We start from the raw sequence: 20574 nt of genomic DNA on the forward strand, positions 1-20574 counted from the left end.
TTAGATTCTCATCTATCACACTGTAGCATCAGGGTGGTGTCTCTGATTGGTCCAAAATTTACAGCACGACGTGATCCCGGACGTTCGGCCAAAGTTCAAAAAAAGGAGCCATCTTCAAGAGGAACATAGAGTCCTGTAACAGATGATCTGATCAGAGCCGTGATCTCAACACTGTGGAGGTAGTCTGTGATCACTAGTAGGAAGAAGACACTGAGGCAAAATCCATCTAAGGACAACATACATGGAACAAGATACTGTGAAAAACAGAACGTTTACTCGCAATACAGTAGATTATATTTAACATTATTCTATTACCACTTTTACTCAAGTCAAAGCAGTGGTGGGGGTAAGTCAATTTACTAAAGTACTGCATTTAAGTACAATTTTGAGGCACTAGAATTATTTATACTATGCTTCTTTGAACTACAATACATTAGATGATCTAATTAATAAATAACATATACCTTGTATATTATTCAAAATTCTAGAACTTTTTTGTCATTGTACATTCACAAAGAAATTATTGAAGGGTTAATCCTCAAATCAAATTGTACCTGTTATACATACATATATAAGATAAGCAACTATATGATAAAATATAATCAAAAGAAGTGCAAAATAAAGTTCTTCAATAAAATATAAGCAAACAAAAGTCAAGGTAACAAGGGTGCAAAGATCAGACAATGTCAGTAGAATAAACTGACTGAGGAAGTCTAATAAATATAGTAAATGCATTGTATTTAAGTGTTATGCTAAATACCGCATAGTGTAGTATTCATTTTTATATAACAATTATAGAATAAGAAAAACTAACTTGGCTGATCCCACGCTGATCTTACAAACTCACTTGTTAGTCGACATGAGGTAGATATGAGTAATTCCTCGACACTTGATTCTCAGGCTGAGCTGTTTTACTTGAAGCTGCACCGCCCCCCTCTGGCGGAAAAGGGAACGTCCGCTCAGTGTGTGCTCGGTTCACCGTCACCATGACAACCACAGGAGACGCTAACACCAGTTTAACAGTGTAGCAACAAAGGCAGCTTCCTTTCAACAGTGTGATATCAAAGGCAGCCGCCTTAACATATCAACAACTTGTTTGTTAACTTTTAATTTCAGTTTCCAGTAGTTTCTCTTAACGACATGGAGTCTGTGATTGTTCCTGCCGAAGCGGAGGGGTTCGTTCAGAGTCTGGAAACTTTCTCCATCAAGGACGTGGGCTCTGCAAGGTAACACAACATGCTAACCCTGCTGCTAGCAAGCTAGTTAACGTTACTTTACTAGGTCAGTTACCCACTGTTAACTAGCTGTGTGTAGTAAGGTAAGGAGAGCTAACAGATATTTAGCTAAATGAAAAGCGTGTCAGGAAACAGTGAAAGGGTCCATTACATTTCTTTGCATGTCATGTTTGGTCCAACCAGCAGTTCAATACCCAGTTCTTCAGTTTACAGTGATTTAAAACATAGAAAAGACATTAAACCCTCTTACTACAGAAGCTGCTGAGTATTTTGTTGAGCATTTTAACTTATTTTAAGGATCTCAAATTATTGAATTGTGTTTTACTCTGTGTGTTGACAGGTGGTTCAGACAGCACGAGTACATCGAGAAACTTAACATACAAGCGATCCTGAACGCCTCCGCCATGCAGGATGAGTTCATCAAGGAGCTGCTGGTGTCGTATGGGAAGGTATCTGCCACCTCTGTGTACTGCTTATTGTTTTTAGGGTTGCAGGGGCACTCGATCCAATCTTAACTAACGTGTAGAGTCTCCAGTTAACCTAACCCCAATCGACATGTCTTGAGGGAGGCTGTGGTCTTGAGACTGTGGGAGGAAGCTAGGGTACCTGGAGAAAACCCACACAGACACAAGGGGAACATGCAAACTCCACACAGAAAGCCCCCCGTCATACTGGGATTCAAAACAAGACGCTGTGTGGTGACAATGCTAACTACTGTATTCACATGATTTTTTAATGTTGTTGGCATTAAAGAGATAGTTCACCAAAAAATGAAAATTCACTCATTATCTACTCAAAACTGTGCCAATGGAGTGGTGGGTGTTTGAGTCCACAAAACACTTTTGGAGTGTCAGGGGTAAACAGTGTTGCAGCCAAGGTGACCCCTTCTTCTAAATAACAGAAAAAAACATAACGTGCCTCCACACTGCTCCTGTGGTGTCCACTACCGGAAGTAGCGATGCTAACACGTCCCCTGCAAGTGCCTTTGAGCGAGAGCTTGTGTGCGTGTGTACGTGAACGCGGTTCCAAGGAGGACATCAGAGGACATTTAGGCTTAAAACATGGCGTAAATGATGCCGTTTCAAGTCGAATATGAACGCCGGGGCGTGCAGACACTCTGTTGTTTTTTTAAGTCTGAAGAAGGGGTCCCATTTACTTTACAATTGGATTGGATTTGGCTGCAATGCTGTTTACCCCTGAAACTCCGAAAGTGTTTTGTTGACTCAATCACTTCACACACCCCTCTAATGGCGGTGAACTATCCCTTTAAGAAAAGCTCTAACACACTGTAATAAAACATTTCTTACAGTGATAGAGGTTCTAAGTCTTACAGAGCTGTAAGTGTACGCATTAACACATTTTTCGTTTTCTTTTCCTCCCCCCTTTGTAGATACCTCTCCTGGTCCATGAGATGATCCTCGTGGAAGTGTGGAAGCAGAAGGTGTTCCCTATCTTATGTCAGCTGCAGGACTTCAATCCTAAGAGCACATTTCATCTTTACATGGTGGTGAGTGTAAAATTATTCAAGCTGTAAAATTACGATCAGCTCGCAGCTCTCACAACTGATTTAATCTGTTCTTTCATGTCACCGTGTTAGATCCACCATGAAGCTACAATCATTAACCTTCTGGAAACGATCATGTTCCACAAGGTCAGTATGTAGACCTACGCAAACTCGTGAGTGATATGAATCTGTTGCAAATTCTCAAAATCATCCCAGCAAGGGAGTGACGACTCATGTTACTTGTGACTTAAAAGGCTTGTGTGTTCTGTGTAGGATTCATGTGAGGCAGCGGATGACGCTGTTCTTGATTTGGTGGATTATTGCCACCGCAAACTCACCCTGCTGGCCAGCAAGGCAATCAGGGAGAAAACTACAGCTCAATACAACCTGACAGATAAAACAGATGTATCCTCTCTAGAGGTAAAGGATGGTTCTCTTTATGTTCAACACACATTAGACGAGTCTTTCTTTCGCTTACATTGATGAGAATGAGCTTTCTTTTTTTCCCCGTTGAAGGAGTTGCAGATTCAAAGCGTTGCACTGGAGTTTGAGATCTCGCTGAAGGCTGTTTCTGTGCTGCGCTACGTCACAGATCACACCAACAGGTATGATCATGTCTGAGTCGTCAATAAGGTTAAGGGATAACAAGTTTATGGATCAGATGTGTAGTGATCCCTTAACTCGACTTATTTTATAGATTCTGAGATCTACCAGTCATTACCTCCACCAAGGAGGTTATGTTTCCTCCCCTGTCAGTTGGTTTGTTTGTTTGTCAGCAGGTTTACTCAAAGACTTCTGAACAGTAGAAGGATCAGACACGGGCCAAGAAAGAACCCTTGAAATTTGCAGATCCCACTTTCTTAAGAATTGCAAGATTTCACATTTTCACGAATTTTCAAGAGATTCATTCATGGATCTTAATGAGAAAAAAAATCTCTCATATTTTGAGGACTAATATCTATGAGTGTGCAACTTGGTTGAATTTATAGGGACTGTTGGGCCTTGGCGGAGCTTTTCTAGTTTTAATTATTGATTTATCCGACATCCACTATTAAAAATGGGAGGAAAATGTCTCCATAAAAATGTGGACCCTGTCCCAATTTTCAAACACACAAGTTTACATCTTACATTTCTTATTTTGTTTGACAAACAGTGTAAAACCCAAAGGTATTTAAATAACAATTAATGAAAAATAAAGCATATTTTCATATCTGAGAATCTGGCACCAGAGAATATTCAGCACTTTTGCTTGAAACGAAAATGAGTAATCAGTTACCACGAATCTGTCAGTGTGCTACTTTATTAACTGACCAATCCTTTTTCTTTTCTTGTACAGTATCAGTGTCATCAATCGCATGCTGTGCACCCATAACCTGCCTTGTGTTCTGGTTCAGCTGATCGACTGCTGCCCTTGGAGTCGCTGCAGAGAAGGTACGCCGCACCTCTTACATGTCAAATATGTCTTTATGTTTTTTTACATCTACTAAAAATGTGTGGGTGTTTTTGCCTCTGCCTGCCGCTCTAGATGAGGTGGAGAGGTACATAAACAGCAAGTGGCAGAAGATTCCTGTGGACGACCATTTAAAGATGACAAAACTTGACGGCCAGGTCTGGATTTCCCTTCACAATCTGCTGCTAAAGGAAGATTGCCAAAGAAAATACGACTTCAACAGATTCAACAAGAATCAGATGCTGAAGGTAACGTTTCTTTCCTACTGGATATTAGCTGTACACAGAACCTGAGGAAGTGTGTTTGTGCCAGATCACTTTCCTGCAACATCATATCTGATCTCCTCACAGATTCAGTTTCCAAAGGTTGTTTTGACCAAGATGTTTCCTCCTATTATATGTTTCTCATCCTCTTCCTGTCACATTACTTATACAACCAGAGGGCCTCGTGCCTCCTCCTGTGATCACATTTCTTCTTACGATGGAGTCGTCCTCACTCATAGTAGATCATTCTCATGAGGTTTTTATTGTTGCGCTTGTCACTGTATTGTTTTGTTTATCATTCTTGTGCCACAGCTCCGAGGTTTCTTGACAGAGGTGCTGGTTGATCAGCTGCCGAACTTGGTGGAGCTGCAGCGTTTCCTGGCTCATCTCGCAGTCACAGATCCAGGCCCTCCAAAAAAAGAGCTTGTTTTGGAGCAGGTACACTCTCAGACACACACATATCCTTATGTCAAACTGGGTCCCTGTCAATTTACTTTCAATGTTCCTTTTTGCGTAGATCCCAGAAATTTGGAACCACATTGTGAGTGAGAACTCTGGGAAGTGGAAGGCAATAGCAAAGTATCAAGTGAAAGAAACATTCAACCCATCTGAAAATGACCTGAGACTACATGCAGAGAGGTAATACTGAAAACACGAGATCTAACTCACCAGACTCCGTTCATATTGCATTGGGATAGAGATAATAGTTTTTTTTTAAACCAGGTTGGCCCAGACGTACAACTTGGATGTGATGGAGAGTTTACTCCCTGAGAAGCCAAAGTGTGGATGCTGTGGGAAAGAGGCAGCAAAGAGATGCTCTCGCTGTCAGGGGGAATGGTACTGTAACAGGTACGTCCTGTATCGATGGGAGTCCAGCAGTTAGACTGGACCAGACCATTGTAGTTAAGCGTTAAACACACAGTTTGGTGCTCATGACTTAAGGAGTCATATGTACAGTACAAGCTGCTGAAATTAGTCTCCGATGCTAACACTTTGAGACACAGACAGTCAGGTTCTATTCTGTGACATGGATTTCACAATAATAGTTGGAAGCAGTCCATTGAGTCGGTTTGGGAAATCTTATAGACTCTTCTAGATGCCCCCCTGCATTCCTAGGGTTGGGACATTAACATTTCATGTCCCATCATGTTTGAAAATGTCTCAGGAGCGATGGAGGACAATGCTTGGTTTACTGCCCATTAATGTATGTAGGTGATTTGTGTTTGCATCAGACATCACACTGTAACTCTCAGAGGAGCTTGTACCTGAGCCAAGGCCCAACTCTTAAATTCCATCAGGACTCGTGAAATTGAACAAAATTATAGATATCAGTTCCCTAAATATGCCTGATTTTATTTGTATCTAGATCAATGTAGTATTCCCTGGTAAATTGGTGAAAATGTCAAAATCTTGCAACATTAAAGAAAGTGAAAAAATGAATCCTGGATCCGCCCCCTGATCTGGATCCACAGCAAAATGTTATGGTTTATTCTCTGACTTGTACCTCATCCTTTCTCCAAGTTCTGTGATAATCCATTGAGTAGTTTTTCTGTAATGCTGCTGAATAACAGACATACAAATGCTGATAAAAACATTATCTGATCCATGCTTATCAGACATATTATCTGTACTTCTCCATTTCTTAAATAAATATTTTAGCTTTAAAAAAAAAAATCATATTCTAAATGTATGATATTTTCCTTCAGGTTTAACTAAAATGTGAAATCTTGTTTATCTCTTTGTTTTGTTTGTGCTTTGCAGAGAATGTCAGGTGAAGCACTGGCCGAAACACAAGAAAGCGTGTCAGCTCATGGTCGAGGCCACAGAGAAGATCCAGATGGATCTGAACATCGACGGCTGAAAGAGAAACTGTTGCTTGCTAATGTATAGACAGATGGAAAGTGCAAGATGTTACTCTTTAAACCAAAGATGTGTGGAAAACAGATCTGCATGTGGACATTGAGTTTTGGATTCTAATACATTATAAATAAGGAAACTTCTTTCTTTTACTGTTTGGAAAGTTCATCCCCTGTTACAGACTTTAGCTTTTCCTTTTTGTTTTGAACACTGTAATGTTTGTTCCTATATCATAAACTAGAAGGGAACTCAGAGAGCGAATCCCTCTGCCGAGCCTGACTGGTTAATCTGCATAATGATGTATTGAGATCAGATACATATACCATGTACACAGAAGTTTTCTGCAAACTGCTAACATTAAACACAGGCAAAATTATGTGATAAAGTTGAAAGAATATTTGTTAATGTGCAGGAACTGAATAAAGACCACCCCCCCCCGAAAATATTTGTTTTGATTCACAAAATCCAGATCATCATTCAGATCCACACCACATTTCACCTGTTCATAGATACTCTACACGTGCTTGAATATCACATAAATATCTCTGCATTATTTCTCACAATGTTAAAGAAAGAAAATAAAATAGGAATATTACCACCCGATCTGAGGGCGAACGTGTTTCCAGAGGAGGATAGCAGCGGGCATTCAGTAAATGAGAAAGTTTCGAATTTGAATGTCGGAGCTTACGGACACTTGGATGACACCACAGGAGCAGGAGGCTTTTTCTGTTTCGTTTTTTTCTGTTTTTATACTTTTAAAGATGTGGTCACCGTTAAATTCAATTGTATTGAATGTGGCTGCAACGCTGTTTACCCTTGAAACTCAAAAAGTGTCTTGTGGTACTCAAACACTTCACCCACCCCTCCATCCGCATAGTGGTGACTAGATGATGAGTGCATTTTCATTTTTCTGGTGAACTATCCCTTTAAATCAAAGAAAAGTTTTAAGACTTTTTTATAAAAATGCATTTTTAAAAGAAAGCAGATAAAACAATACATCATAATTTAAAAGTATGATAGAAAAAGACATTGTCACACTTGCAGACACGTGTGTTTGGTTGCAGTGGGTGTGGGGACTGACTCCGGACTCAGAAGCACCCCCTATGTGAAACCATTCCGGATGTACATCAGCTCTCTCACATCTCTCTCTCTCTCTGTCTTGATGGGCCGCTTCCTCCTGAGATCCAGAGCAAATGACAAAGAATAGATGGGTGTAGACGTGTTAGTCTCAGGTTAGCTTCAGGTCGCAGCCCGCGGGGCTGATCGCTTATTTCCACAGATGCGTCCTCTGCTCACCTCCTCCGTTACTTGGAAACTGTCAGAAATGTCCGCGGAAAGTTTTTCTCCTCGGATGGAGGAGGAGGAGGTGCTGAGACAAAGCGGAGCTGCTTTCTCCTCCGTCTTGGTGAGTTTACCTGAAAATACGTCAGTGTTTTCCTTTAAAACTTTAAAACCTGAGCAGTTACATTTACTTTAAATGTTGTTTCAGACTAAACATTTGATAACTCATCCCCCGAGTCCCCCTGAACGCATCTTCTACTGTTCTACTTATAGAGGATTTATAACTACTCTGAAAACCGCCTACAGTGCTTTATAAACATTAACATGTTACAGTTATATGTCTAACATGAGGCTGTACAGTGCTTTATATACATTCACATGTTACAGTAGTATGTCTAACATGAGGTTATCAGACCCTGCTTCTCTTATGTCAGGTCAGCAGTCTATGTAATATTATATAATCACTGTACGTTACACAACACAGAAAACACAGTAACCTACAATGTGGAAATCAAACGTGTGATGTTTACTGTGCATGACAATAGTATAAGGCAAAAGCTGAAATAGAATCACTGGTAGAATACAACTAAGTACAGTTGCAGTATGTGTTTCCTTTAAATGCTGCTTTATGTGCATAGAAAATATACACAAATGTAAATGTTATATTTTGTAGCAGTTATTGTACAGTTACTCTGCAGAAACATTTAGCTGAAAATACTTTTTTACTTTTATTAAGTAAAATTTGGAGTACTGGTCTTTTACTCAATTACTTTTTATATGTAATGTCTGTACACCTGATAGATAGATAGATAGATGGATGGATGGATGGATGGATGGATGGATAGATAGATAGATAGATAGATAGATAGATAGATAGATAGATAGATAGATAGATAGATGAATAGAATAGATAGATAGATAGAAAGAATGATAGATAGATAGATAGAAAGAAAGAAAGAAAGAAAGAAAGAAAGAAAGAAAGAAAGATAGATAGATAGATAGATAGATAGATAGATAGATAGATAGATAGATAGATAGATAGATAGATAGATAGATAGATAGATAGATAGATAGATAGATAGATAGATAGATAGATAGATAGATAGATAGATAGATAGATAGATAGATTCATGGGAAGTCAGTCATAAATCTAGGGGTCTTTTGGGTTTTTAAATAATCTTTTATGAAATAATGTGAATACAGGGTGAACAATAGTCAATAGTGACATTTCTGTGACCAAGTGAACCAAAATAAAACCGTATGGTTTCTGTTAAAAACTCTTTACCTGTTGCACCATTTAATCTTCTGTTGTCATGTTTGTCAGTGATCACAGAAGACGTCAGGCTCTTCAGAGAGTGACACAATGTCCTGGGGTGAGTTCATCGAGCTGCGAGAGCTGCGCACCAACAGAGAGCAGATCGAGCTGACCGCCACACATGTTCCCTGCTCACCTCCTCGCCTGGAAAGAACCAACGCCCTGAGGATCAGCCCGGGGAAGGTCCCGGACCTGCTGAGCCGGGTGGGCATCATCAGGGTCCTGAGCAGCACCCAGGACCCCCAGCTCCCAGAGGAGAAGGGAGAGGGACACACCTTCCAGCCCTGCAGCCACGCTCAGCCCACGTGGTGCGACCTGTGTGGAGACTTCATCTGGGGCCTGTACAAGCAGAGCCTGCGCTGTGTCAGTGAGTTGGCTTATCTGGCCTGTGTGTGTCTGTGGGGTTCAAACAATATCAATAATTGTCACAAGATAATTCTCAAAGAATGTCAATATAACAAAAGTTCAATATATAGAGATATATTTCTTATGCATTGTGCACAGTGAGGAGGTATAACACATAAATGATCTACCTCAGATTTGTAAAATGTTTTGCTGTTTATCAAGTGTTTTTCATTATCTGCTCATAAAGAAGATTTTAAAAGCACAACCTTCCCTCAGGAGCAAAAATCTGTCTTAAGACTTAAAAATAAATAATAATATGACATTTATCCTGATATTTATCAACATCATTTTTATTTTGATATCATTTTTTGCCACATCCCAGAGTCCTATCTGTGTGTGTATGTGTGAATGCTTCTGTGAATATGCATGAATCATCTGACATGAGAGCAACACTTTGGGAAATGTGGTTAAACAGAGAAAGGAGAAGCCACTAATTAGATCCAAACAATCCTGTATTTCATCACTCACTCGTAATGGTACGGCTTGATTCACCAGCTATTCTCTCCATGTTGTCTTTCAGCAGAAACAAATGGGCAGAGTGGTTTTATTTTAGGACTGAAATATCCATGAAGCATGTTATCAGGTGTTTTTAAGAAGACAGTGTCTAACATGCATTCAGCCGTGTATGTGGTTTTGGTCGGCTGGTCAATGTATTGTCTCAGTCAGTGGAGCGACCTGCTTTCTTTTCCTGCTCACGACGCATGCACAGAATTGCAGAAGTCTTTGACTTCCTTTTGATCGACTGAAACCAACTGAAATGTTGCTGCGGTTTGTGTCAAGTGCAGAAGAAACTATCCGTCTTTACAGTAATCTGCTTATGAAACTGTTAGGGAATCATAATGATTTATGTGCATAAACACAGGTCTTACACTGATAACAACAAACATGATCATGACCATAAACCATTAAATGAATCATATATTTATACTGCACACAGAGATGATGAATATTTGTATATGTAGAGATGAGTGTTTACAGCATAATCACAAGGAAAACGACCAGTGCGAGGTCATCACCCATTTACAGCTGCACCCCAATATCAATTTTGTCATATGCATTTAAGTGTTTTGTGGTCTCTGTCTAAACGTAGCTACTTTCTTCACTCACAGATTGCAGATTCACGTGCCACTACCGCTGTCGAGCCCTGATCCAGTTGGACTGTAGCTGGGACGGAGGCTCGCTGTCCGACCAAACATGTGTCGTGGAACACGCCATAGAGACAGACACAAACGTGGTGAGGACTTTTGTATCTGACAGCAGAGTATTCATCAACAGTCCTTATGTGGCTTTACCACAATAGTTACCATCTACGTGCATTTTTTAGCGTTTTCAATATCAAGAAATGATCATCATATTCTGCCATTAAAGGTAAGGTAAAGGGTGAGGACACTGGTGGCTTCAGTCAGGCACATTGTGTGTCACCTGATAAGATTATAAAGTATTTTAGCCGGAAATGCATTACGGAACCAATCCCTTGTTTTTATGGCAAAAACAGGAACCATTTTGCACGGCAATAAATTAACACTGTTCACCCAATACCACTAACTGCACTGGTTCAATTAAGACCATGTGATAATTACCTGTATAACTGCTGCTAGCAGTCGTGCAGGGTGGCACCATGCAGGTTGGGGTTGGTGGGTTACAATCAATAATCACGTTTTAGGAAGTGAAGGAATTTTTGAAAAGGGGAAGTTTGTCATTGAGACACACAAAACGTTACAGTTAGCTCACACTCTGTGCAATATCTTGTTCAGGTAATCAACTACAGCGGATTATGTCTACAGACTCCTTCAGCCTGTTGTTACACCCATATGTGTTCAAGTAAGAAATAAATAAGAAAACAATATCAACATCAAAAACAGAATCAATAATCACTTCACAATTTTTTTGTGTGATGAATCATAAATTGTGTTCGTCTGAGTGGGTTAAAAGAATAACATTAAGACAAGGGTTACATCATGTTTATTTACAGGACATTACAAGTGGTAAAAACATGTCAATATGTCCAATACAGATAAACAGGATACACCATTCATTTGAGATGAATACTACTAACCTTTATCAACACTGTTCAAAAGTAAGATAATACAGAAATCAAACATTAAAATGCAGCATTAAAACAATAACAATAAAATTATGAAACAGTCAAAGCATATTAGAAATGAAATGGTGTACTAGACTTAATAAAAGGCTTTTTTTGATTTAAAAGATGTCACTGATTCTGCAGACAGGGAGCTCCAGAGCTGAGGAGCCTTGACTGCAGAAGCCCGTCCACCTTTCGTCTTGAGCAGGGACTTAGGGACAGAGAATCTGAGGCTCCGCTCTGGCTCATAGTGGAGCAGTAATTCAGCAATGTAGCTGAGGGCTAAATGGTGTTGTGCCTCATAGATGATCAGTAATATCTTAAAATCAATTCCAAAACTGACAGGGAACCAGTAAAGAGAGTCCAAGACAGGGGTTGTGTGATCTTGTCTCATTTTACTGGTTATAAGCCAAGCAGCTGTTTTGAACTAGATGAAGCTGTGAGACACATTTATGGCTCAACCCTCAGTGCATTGCAGTAATCAGGCTGCGGGGAAATAAAAGCACGGATGACCTTCTCCAGTTCAGTCCTGGAAAGAAAGGGCCTGATCTTTGGGATGTTCCTTAACTGATAAAAACTCGACTGAAGAGCGTCCCTTCTGGGATCCTTTATATTTATAATGAATTGTTTTTCAGAGAAGTCCCTGAACTCTCTCCCTCTAAACTCGTAGAGAGGTCCTCACTATGCTTCTCTGCCCCACAACAGTATCATTTCATTTCAAGGCTCTGAGTCAGTAGCTGTGGGAGGCAGATGTGCTTTGGTTTCTTGGGTAACGGGTTTTATTGACTCTCTGTCAAACACCTGTTGCTTATCAAAGGACGTCTGGAATTTAAAAACATCAGTGAACTCTAGAGCAGAGTGTGAGGATGTTGTGGGTGTTGGAGCTTTTGTGTGAGAAGAACTTTTTATATTTTGACTTGATACAGCAGGAAAAGTACAGGTGGAACTAATGAGACTTATAGTGGTGATTCACAGCCCTCGAGCTCGCTGCCATGAACACAGTGCAGCCACAATTAGTGTTATTAATAACATCTGTATTCTCCTGCTCAGACTTGCAATTAATTACACAAAAACAACTCAACAGATTTCCACAAACCCTGGTGGATGGATGTAGTTTGGGTCAGGAAGTAACTACATTTGGATGTGGATCTGAATCAGATTTCTTTTAAACGTTCTTTAATATTAGGATATTTTTCATAATTTTATCACTATTTCAACTGAGTGCCATCCGAGTTTTGTATCCATGTAAAAGCAGATTTGTACATTTGAATTTTACCAGCCTTGTATACTTTTAAAGTGTCAGAAACACACTCATGTATGAACAGCGGTGTGAACACATGAGTTTACACTAGGAGGCTCCAAAGTATTTCCTGCCAGTACACACATTGGCCTTTCTGCTAATACTTCACCTCACTGCACTGATTTGTTATGTGGCCAAAGCAGTAATGGCCAAAGATGTGACCTGGACTGCTCAGCATGTGAGGATAATTGCCAGATGACTTGAGCAGTTGGTCTTGTGCCCTTAATTTGTAGTAAAATAACTTATTTGTATCGTGAATTTCTGATACTACACGTGCATTTCAGCTTTAAATGTTGTTAATTTACAAGCAGAAAAATACTTTTCACAATTACCTCCAACCCAGACTGACACGAAGCTTGTTTTGTCAAAAATGCAAAAATATTTTATTCATATTTATAAAAAATAAAAAAAGAGCAAATAAGAAAATGTAAATATATAAGTAGATAACATGAAATGTTTGACAATTTTGCAAACAAATTGACTCAAAAGATTAACCGATTATAAAAACATTGACCAATTTAAAGGCACTCCACCAGTTTTATACAAAAGATTCTGTTTACTTGTCACACTATGTCTTATGTGGCTGTGAAGGGGCTTTCCCATGGAGGAATAACCCTGATAATGTCATTTCAGTTATCTCAGCTTAAGTGGACTTAAAAATGTAAAAGTTCTTCTGCAGACCAATTCTGGAAGGCACATCCACTCCATCTCATTCAATGAAAAAAAAACAGAATCAAACCGAAAATAGCAAATGAGCAAACATTGTTCATTTCAAAAGTTTAACTGTTGGACACAAGATCTCTCCAACTTCACTGGAAAGTTCACTTTCTGTAAATGTGTTCTGAAAGTTTCACTGATGCAAGAACTCTTCCTACATTTCTTTCACTCAAATAAGGAAGTTTATGAAGTTTTAATTTGACAAATCAAAGTTTTTTTTTTTTTTACCAAGATATATTTTTGGCATACAAAAATCCCTACTGCTATAAGCAACATGGGCACTGCTGTTGTCATAAAGAGGTTTCATTCATATCTCGTAAAGTCCCTGGTGCTCACATCTGAAGCCTCCTACATTTGGGGATTTTTGTCTAACAGCGTGTTCGTGTCAGTCCTTTTGTGTCTTGCTGTCCTCAGACACGTGGAAGCAAACTGCGACTCCCACTGCTGGTTCATGAACTCTCCTCTTTTGTTGAACTGTGACAGTTAACCCACGGCTGTGGGCTCATGGGAAATGATGTTTGTAAAATGCAGCTACAAAACAGAAATTTTGAATAGAAGGTGGTGTTAGATCCTTTTTATTTCTTCCTTGTCTAGACATGTGTAGTGAGCCACACAACATTGGTCTGTACTGTTGAGAAAATCTGTGTTCAACAGCTATAGTTACATGTGGGAATTTCAATGAGATTTTCTGCCGAGACAGATTCTGGATTTTCCAGTTTCACTACATCTCTCTGTGAAACACAAAATACATGTTTTGTATTTTATGTTGTGAGTCGTAGTTCTACTGAAGTCAGCAGTTCTTCTAATTTTCTGTTGCATGACTAATTGATTCATTGACTTAATGCTCCAGTGAGATATATGGCAACCTTTACTCAAGTGCTGTACCAGTTTGAGGTACTTTTCATGCTACTTTATTCTTTTACTTCATTTCATTTCAGAGGGAAATATTGTATGTTCTAATAATGACTTTACAAATTAAGAGTTTCCACACGAAAGATATGAAGAGCTTGAAAAACAAAGTAATTTGTTTTGATTTGAAGGGCTGTAACAATATGTAGAGCTTAAATAGTTGATTTATTATTAGCTATATATAAATTTTACAAGCAAAAAAGTTGATTCAGCTCCTCAAATGTGAGAATATGCTGCATTGTTTTAATGATTACAATTTAAAAGCTAGTGGTTGAAGAACTTGGACATACTTAATAAACATTAATTGCATTTCTAACTATTTTCAAAAAGATCTACAGATCAGTAATACATAATCAGTACTTGCAGCCTTATATGAAATATTTAAAAATCAGCTCCACCTCATAATCTGTAACAGTAAAATGCTGCAATAATGTATCAGGAATAATCTGATGATATATAATAGTTCAACCGTGAGATTGGGCGTTTCCTCCATTTGGGGCTTTTGCCTTTAAAATGTTAAAACCCTATCCTGATTGTACTTTCATACTTTTGCTTCACTAACATTTTGCAGTACTTTAACTACTTGTAACAGAGTGTTTTCTCATGTATTAGTATCAAGTATCCCAAAAAGGCGTGGTAGCATCTCCACCCTTGATGAAGGCCTTTATTATGAGGCCTGTATTCTCTAGTAGTTTTTCCACTATCAAGCTTTTCAAACTGGATCATGAATGGATGATTGTGGGCTCTTCCGTTCCAACTGTCTACGGTTCACATGACCACGGTGGCCCCGCCATCACATGGTCTGCTCCGCGGGGGGAAGGGGCAGCATCATCCGGGGAGACTGTGGCATTTCCTGTCGGCGTCCAATCGCGGCTGCTGTCGGCGGGTTTGTGTATTTTCCAAACTCGACTTAACCAACGGCCTCGGGAGGCTCCTCCTGCTCCTCCTCGGCGGGGGGAGGGAGGGAAGGAAGCGGACCCGCGGCTGTGAAGGGCGGGGGCCCGAGTACATCCTGGTTCTCACAGACTAGTTCACACAGTGGAAACGTGGCCGGTAGTTTGACTGAGAGGAAGAAGAAAAAAAAAACCTGAACAACTTAGATTCTTGTGATCACTTTTATTTCATCGCTTTTTGAGATCAGCTCTTTGAAGTTAGCTAACTTTGCCATCGCCGTCCCTCCAGGCTTCCGTCCACTCGGTGTTTTCCAACCCACACTTCGTTAAAAGTAGTTTGATTTGCTCGCTTTCAGTCGCGTTCCCCGCAGCTCCCGTCGCCCACTCTCGTGTGAAGCCGGTAGTCAGCATGTCAAACGCGGCCAGCAGCTCGGACAAGACCCCCTCCTTCGACATGACCTGGGGCAGCTCCGCCAGCAGCGGCTACTGCAGCGAGGAGGAGACCGACCCCGAGTTCGAGCAGTACTTCACCGCCCGGACATCTTTCTTCCCCAAAACCAAGAAGCCCGACCTAATTGTTAAGAAGGTGAGGAGAAAGTAATGATAATGTTCAAAAGAAATTGGCTTCGATAAAAGTGCCAGCTTCGTGTAAAGGGGAAGTGAGAGGTGGGTGATGGGCGGCTCATGGAGCAACACCCTGGGTAGTTCTGCTTTCTGTCTGTCACTTTATATCAACTTATCCAGACTGTTCTGGGGTCGTGGGTCAAAGTGGAGGGTCCTGCAGCAGCACCCCTACTTGTAAACCTGCTGCTGCTCATGTTGTATAGGGTGTGTTTTGCTCAAGGGCACATCAGCACAGATGCCAGCCAAGTGAGGGGTGGAGTTCTGGTTCCTCTGGTTTTGACGTGTGTCATCCAGAACTGTGCGATTTGGTCCCAAAGTGTCAGCAAAATACAAAAGTTTATCAGTCGATATCGATAGTTGTCAGGTTAATTTCCCTGCACCTGATGCAGAGGACGACACACACTTGCTAAACAGCAAATTTGAGGTAGAACATCAAAGCCAATTATGTACAATTCCTCCTCACCATGTTAACCCTAGAGTGACCTTTTATAAAACGCATACAAGTCCCTAGAAAACAAAGCAAGCACTGTTGTTGTTTGTTGCATCAGTCTATCGTTTCTTTTCTTATTGTAATAAGCACAGACCCACATCTGACCTCATTATCAGAACAACCCAAATGTCATGTTTTTGTGACGCACACTCTCTTCTCAAGTTTCCAGCTTGACACCCAACATTATTTCACTCCCTCGTCCCTCAGGTTTTTCTCACAAAATTTCTCAATCACAGATGAGTCATGGAATGTTTTGTATTTGTCATTTTTTTGTATTCTTCTTCGTCACCCGCACCCACTCGGCTATCATCTTTCTATACCGAGAAACGAGCGCTGTTAACTTTAAAACACTCAAACATTCATAGCAATCAGTTCATGTGCAGGAGCCATTTTCTTTTTTTTCTTGGTAACTTCTCTTACACAATTGTTGACACTTTATATAACGAGACACTCCTTCACTTGGCATGTAGAGACACAGTTGTTGTGCATGCTCTCCTGCTGTTACCATAATGGAAATCCTGACCTGGCCCTCATATTGATTTATTGACTTGTTAACAGTAGCGCATTAACTCTACAGTCGTTCAATTTGCTGCGGTTGCTGCTATTGATCTTGGTCCACTTGACATCAATTTGTAATTTACTCAGCCTTTTGAATGCATACAACTTATTTATTTGACATTCTGTGGTACAGCACTCTCATTGTCAAATAAGCCAGGGGAAATTGAGGTGTGGCATGTTTTTCCCATATATTCATTCAAAAAACATGAGAAAGGAGTGTCAGTGAGTGTCAGTGCCAATGAAAGCAGCTTTCAGACTGTTAAGACCTTGATGTTTGGGTTTTACTCTCCCAGAAACCTCCTGCTCCTGGAGTGCAGTGTGGAAAATATATTTGTGCAGTCTCTGCATTAATAGTTAATGTTGGGTAGACACAGGAAAAGCCCTAATTGAGTTAATGGTCATTCAGATGCTCGAGGCCAAATGTGCATGACTGAAACATGACTGAAACATGACTGGGAGTGTGCGGTTGATGAGGCAGATGACTGGACAGGATGTGCCTGTAAAACAAGGGAGGGCTTTGTCTCTCCCACTTGTGAGAGCCAGAGCGGCGAGGCTATTTATATATGAATACCAAGTAGAGGAATGTAATGCAGAACTGTTGGTCCCAGTCATTTCAAACAGCTGCAAGTCCAGTATCTCTCCCACCACACACACACACTCACACTCACACACACACACACACACCCACCCATTCTCCCTTGCCTCACCCCTCCTACACCGGGGATCAGAGCAGAAGAACAGGATTGGCCAGAGCTGACATCATCGTTTTTCGCCTCTGCTTCGTTGTCAGGAAGTTGAGTCTGATGCAACTGGTGCTGAGTGTTGGAAATGATTTAACTTCAATCGACAGGAAGTCCATAAACAACATATTTGCTTAAGCGCAGGCGTTTGTAATCTTTTTTTTTTTTTTTATGCAGTGAGATTACATTGTGATCTTGCTCGAAATTTGAAGTTGAAAACTGGACATTTTGTTTTTCTTTTCCCATGTGACCCCAGGTCCACACTATAAAACTACACACACTCACTTCCTGATGACCATATCGATACATAAAAGGTTTTCCAAACAACAACAGCAGCATGTTGATATAAGGTTTGTTTCCCCATGTGAAAGCCTTGCCCTTTGAACTACACTCCCACTGAGGAGTCACAAACATCTTCGTCATGTTTTCATGCTAGGTGTCTTAAACGTCTGTCATTTTTACAGAACGTGAATTTTTTTTAGGAAGCCAATGTTAGAACCTATGATCCTGTATGAAGTGTCCATATTGTGTGGGATATTCTGCAATCCCCTAAAATAGTTCTTGTTGCGGTTTGGAGGTGAGCGCTGACACCTAGTGGTTTAACACTGTAACTTCCTCTCTGTCCGCTGCAGGATGAACAAACTGAATGTGGAAAGCAGGAGTTGACAACTGCAGTTATTCAGCAGAAGGTGAAGGAGTACAACTCTCAGATCAACAGCAACCTGTTCATGAACGTGGTGAGTACTGATGAATAACACTGCATCCATGTAGTTTGTTGTAATTGCGAATTTCTATTCAGTGTAATATATATATATATATATATATATATATATTTCTTTTTTCTCAATAGAACAAGGACGGTTCCTACACTGGCTTTATTAAAGTACAGTTCAAGCTGGCCCGACCTGTGTCAGTTCCGCCTCCTAAGAAGGGAGGTCACGATGCTGGAGGCAGGAAGGCCAGCGGAGTGAAGCGTCGCACCTCTTTCTACCTGCCAAAGGACGCGTCCAAGCACCTGCACATAAGCTCTCGCACTTCTGCTCGTGAGGTCATCGAGGCCTTACTGAAAAAGTTCACTGTGGTGGACAATCCTGCCAAGTTTGCTCTGTTTGAGCGCAGCGAGCGTCATGAACAAGGTATTACATATTTTTAATTTTTAAATTCAATCCCTCATGTTATATCATTTGAATTTGAATTTGTTTGCTGTAAATTAGATTATCTTTTTTTTCTTCCCCTTTTGCTAAGTTTATGTTCGCAAGCTGTCTGATAACGAGCGCCCCCTCCGCCTGCGACTGTCTACTGGACCTAATGAGAAAGTCCTGAGTTTTGTGCTCAAAGAAAATGAAACTGGGGAAGTCAATGTGAGTGCAACAAGATCATGATGATAAAGAATCCAAACCATGTATGTATTTTATGTACTTTACAGGCTCTAATGCAGTTTCTCTCCCCTCCTCATTTGCAGTGGCATGCCTTCTCCTTCCCTGAATTGAAGAACTTCCTGCGCATTCTGCAGCGTGAAGAAGAGGAGCACGTCAAGCAGATAGTGCAGCGATACGCCCTGGCCCGCACTAAGATGCAGGAGACTCTGGCCGGCTCCACCCCCGGTTGAGGCGTCCCTGTGCCGGGGATTAAACGTGCACTTCTTGGCTGGACAATCGTCTGATGATGACCAGTCATCGCTGCATCCAAAGATCCCAGAGAATACAACTCAAAACGCCTCTTAGGTGAACGAGAGAGTGAGACAGGGCGCAAGACAATGAGAGAGAGCTGGCGCGAATGTGCGTGTGAGATGATGCGAGAGATGAGAAGTGCCTTACACCTGGAGAGTCTGATGTGCCTGAGAGAATGAGTGGAGAGAAATGAAGACTGGCAGATGAGACAGCGGTTGTGACCGTGTTTGGGCACCAACTAATTATCCTGTACCTTAGCTGTGTCACTTTAGCTTTAAAGAAATGTTAGCGATGGTTTTATTATCATAGGATATTAAAGACAATCTCTTTGTCACCTTTATATTAGAAGTAAGTGCAGCAACTGTGTTTTATAGTTGAGCAATACATCCTGAAATTACATTCCTGTTATTTTTCCGGAAGACAAAATTATAAGATGTCAAACTAGAATGACACTCAGCAGGGCGCAAACCTTCACCAAGGCCCAACCTTAAATTCAATGAAGCTGCACCCAATTGCGCACACTCATAGATGTCAGTTCCCTAAATGTGTCAGATTGTTGTAATCAAGATCTGTGAATTACTTCTTGGGGAATTGGTGAAAATGCCACAGTAAAGACAAATTCCCAGATTTGCCCCTTTGTCCAGATCCACACCAAAAATATAAAGGGTCCTGCTGACAATCAAATTAACCAACCAACAAACATAACCTCATTGGCGAAGGTAACAAGCTATTTCTGCCCTTTTTAAACACATACAATCTGGTTTTGAACAACCCACCATGAAAAACACTTCTTAACCTCATACTGACAATTTCCCATCAGCTATTCTTTAAAAAAAGTTTGACATATTTGCTGCTGAAAGGTATTTGGATTTTTATTAGTCCCAGTCTCAGAAGAATGCCATGTCCTCTCCACACCCTTAGTGGGTGCAACACCTTTTTTATTTTTCTAGTCGAAGTACTAGTTGCGTGTGTATGACATATGTATGAACAAATGTATGCCGTTATGAACGTCTGGGAGACCGATGTCACTCAGTTTGACTGGAATCGTGAATGAACATGTTTCACTGAAAAGCTGTTTTCTTCATTCCTTATATCAATGTTTTATTCTGTCCTTCTATCAAATGTTTGTCTTTATTCAGCTTCACGTTCTTTATATTCATCTTTGCACAAATCTACATGTTGTAGCCTGACAGCCTGAACATATGTGACGAATGTGCACTGCGTTGAGTAAAGAATTTCCCTAGTTCTGACAAGTTTGTGCATTTTCTTTCTCAGCCATC

At 40.5% G+C, this 20574-nt stretch overlaps 2 protein-coding genes across 3 annotated transcripts; both read left to right on the forward strand.

Annotated features, from left to right (window-relative positions):
- The first annotated feature begins 965 nt into the window (after positions 1-965).
- zmynd10 (zinc finger, MYND-type containing 10) lies at positions 966-6752 on the forward strand. The gene is made up of 12 exons (XM_035152378.1): positions 966-1226; positions 1576-1684; positions 2626-2742; positions 2833-2886; positions 3013-3159; positions 3256-3344; positions 4076-4170; positions 4265-4437; positions 4765-4890; positions 4970-5091; positions 5176-5301; positions 6214-6752. The coding sequence occupies exons 1-12, from the start codon at positions 1141-1143 to the stop codon at positions 6311-6313; spliced, it is 1344 nt and encodes a 447-aa protein (XP_035008269.1). The 5' UTR covers positions 966-1140; the 3' UTR covers positions 6314-6752.
- Positions 6753-7412: 660 nt separating this feature from the next.
- On the forward strand, positions 7413-20547 carry LOC118103666 (ras association domain-containing protein 1). 2 transcript variants are annotated; one of them, XM_035150827.1, is made up of 7 exons: positions 7413-7714; positions 8915-9272; positions 10420-10544; positions 18257-18361; positions 18475-18760; positions 18870-18985; positions 19087-20547. In XM_035150827.1, the coding sequence occupies exons 2-7, from the start codon at positions 8954-8956 to the stop codon at positions 19231-19233; spliced, it is 1098 nt and encodes a 365-aa protein (XP_035006718.1). In that variant the 5' UTR covers positions 7413-7714; positions 8915-8953; the 3' UTR covers positions 19234-20547. The 2 variants fall into 2 exon arrangements, with proteins under 2 accessions (XP_035006718.1, XP_035006726.1); XM_035150835.1 differs by lacking the exons at positions 7413-7714; positions 8915-9272; positions 10420-10544 and adding an exon at positions 15228-15798.
- Positions 20548-20574: the final 27 nt, after the last annotated feature.

The sequence above is a fragment of the Hippoglossus stenolepis genome, chromosome 3 (genome assembly GCF_022539355.2).
Source record: "Hippoglossus stenolepis isolate QCI-W04-F060 chromosome 3, HSTE1.2, whole genome shotgun sequence".
Lineage (NCBI taxonomy): Eukaryota > Metazoa > Chordata > Actinopteri > Pleuronectiformes > Pleuronectidae > Hippoglossus > Hippoglossus stenolepis.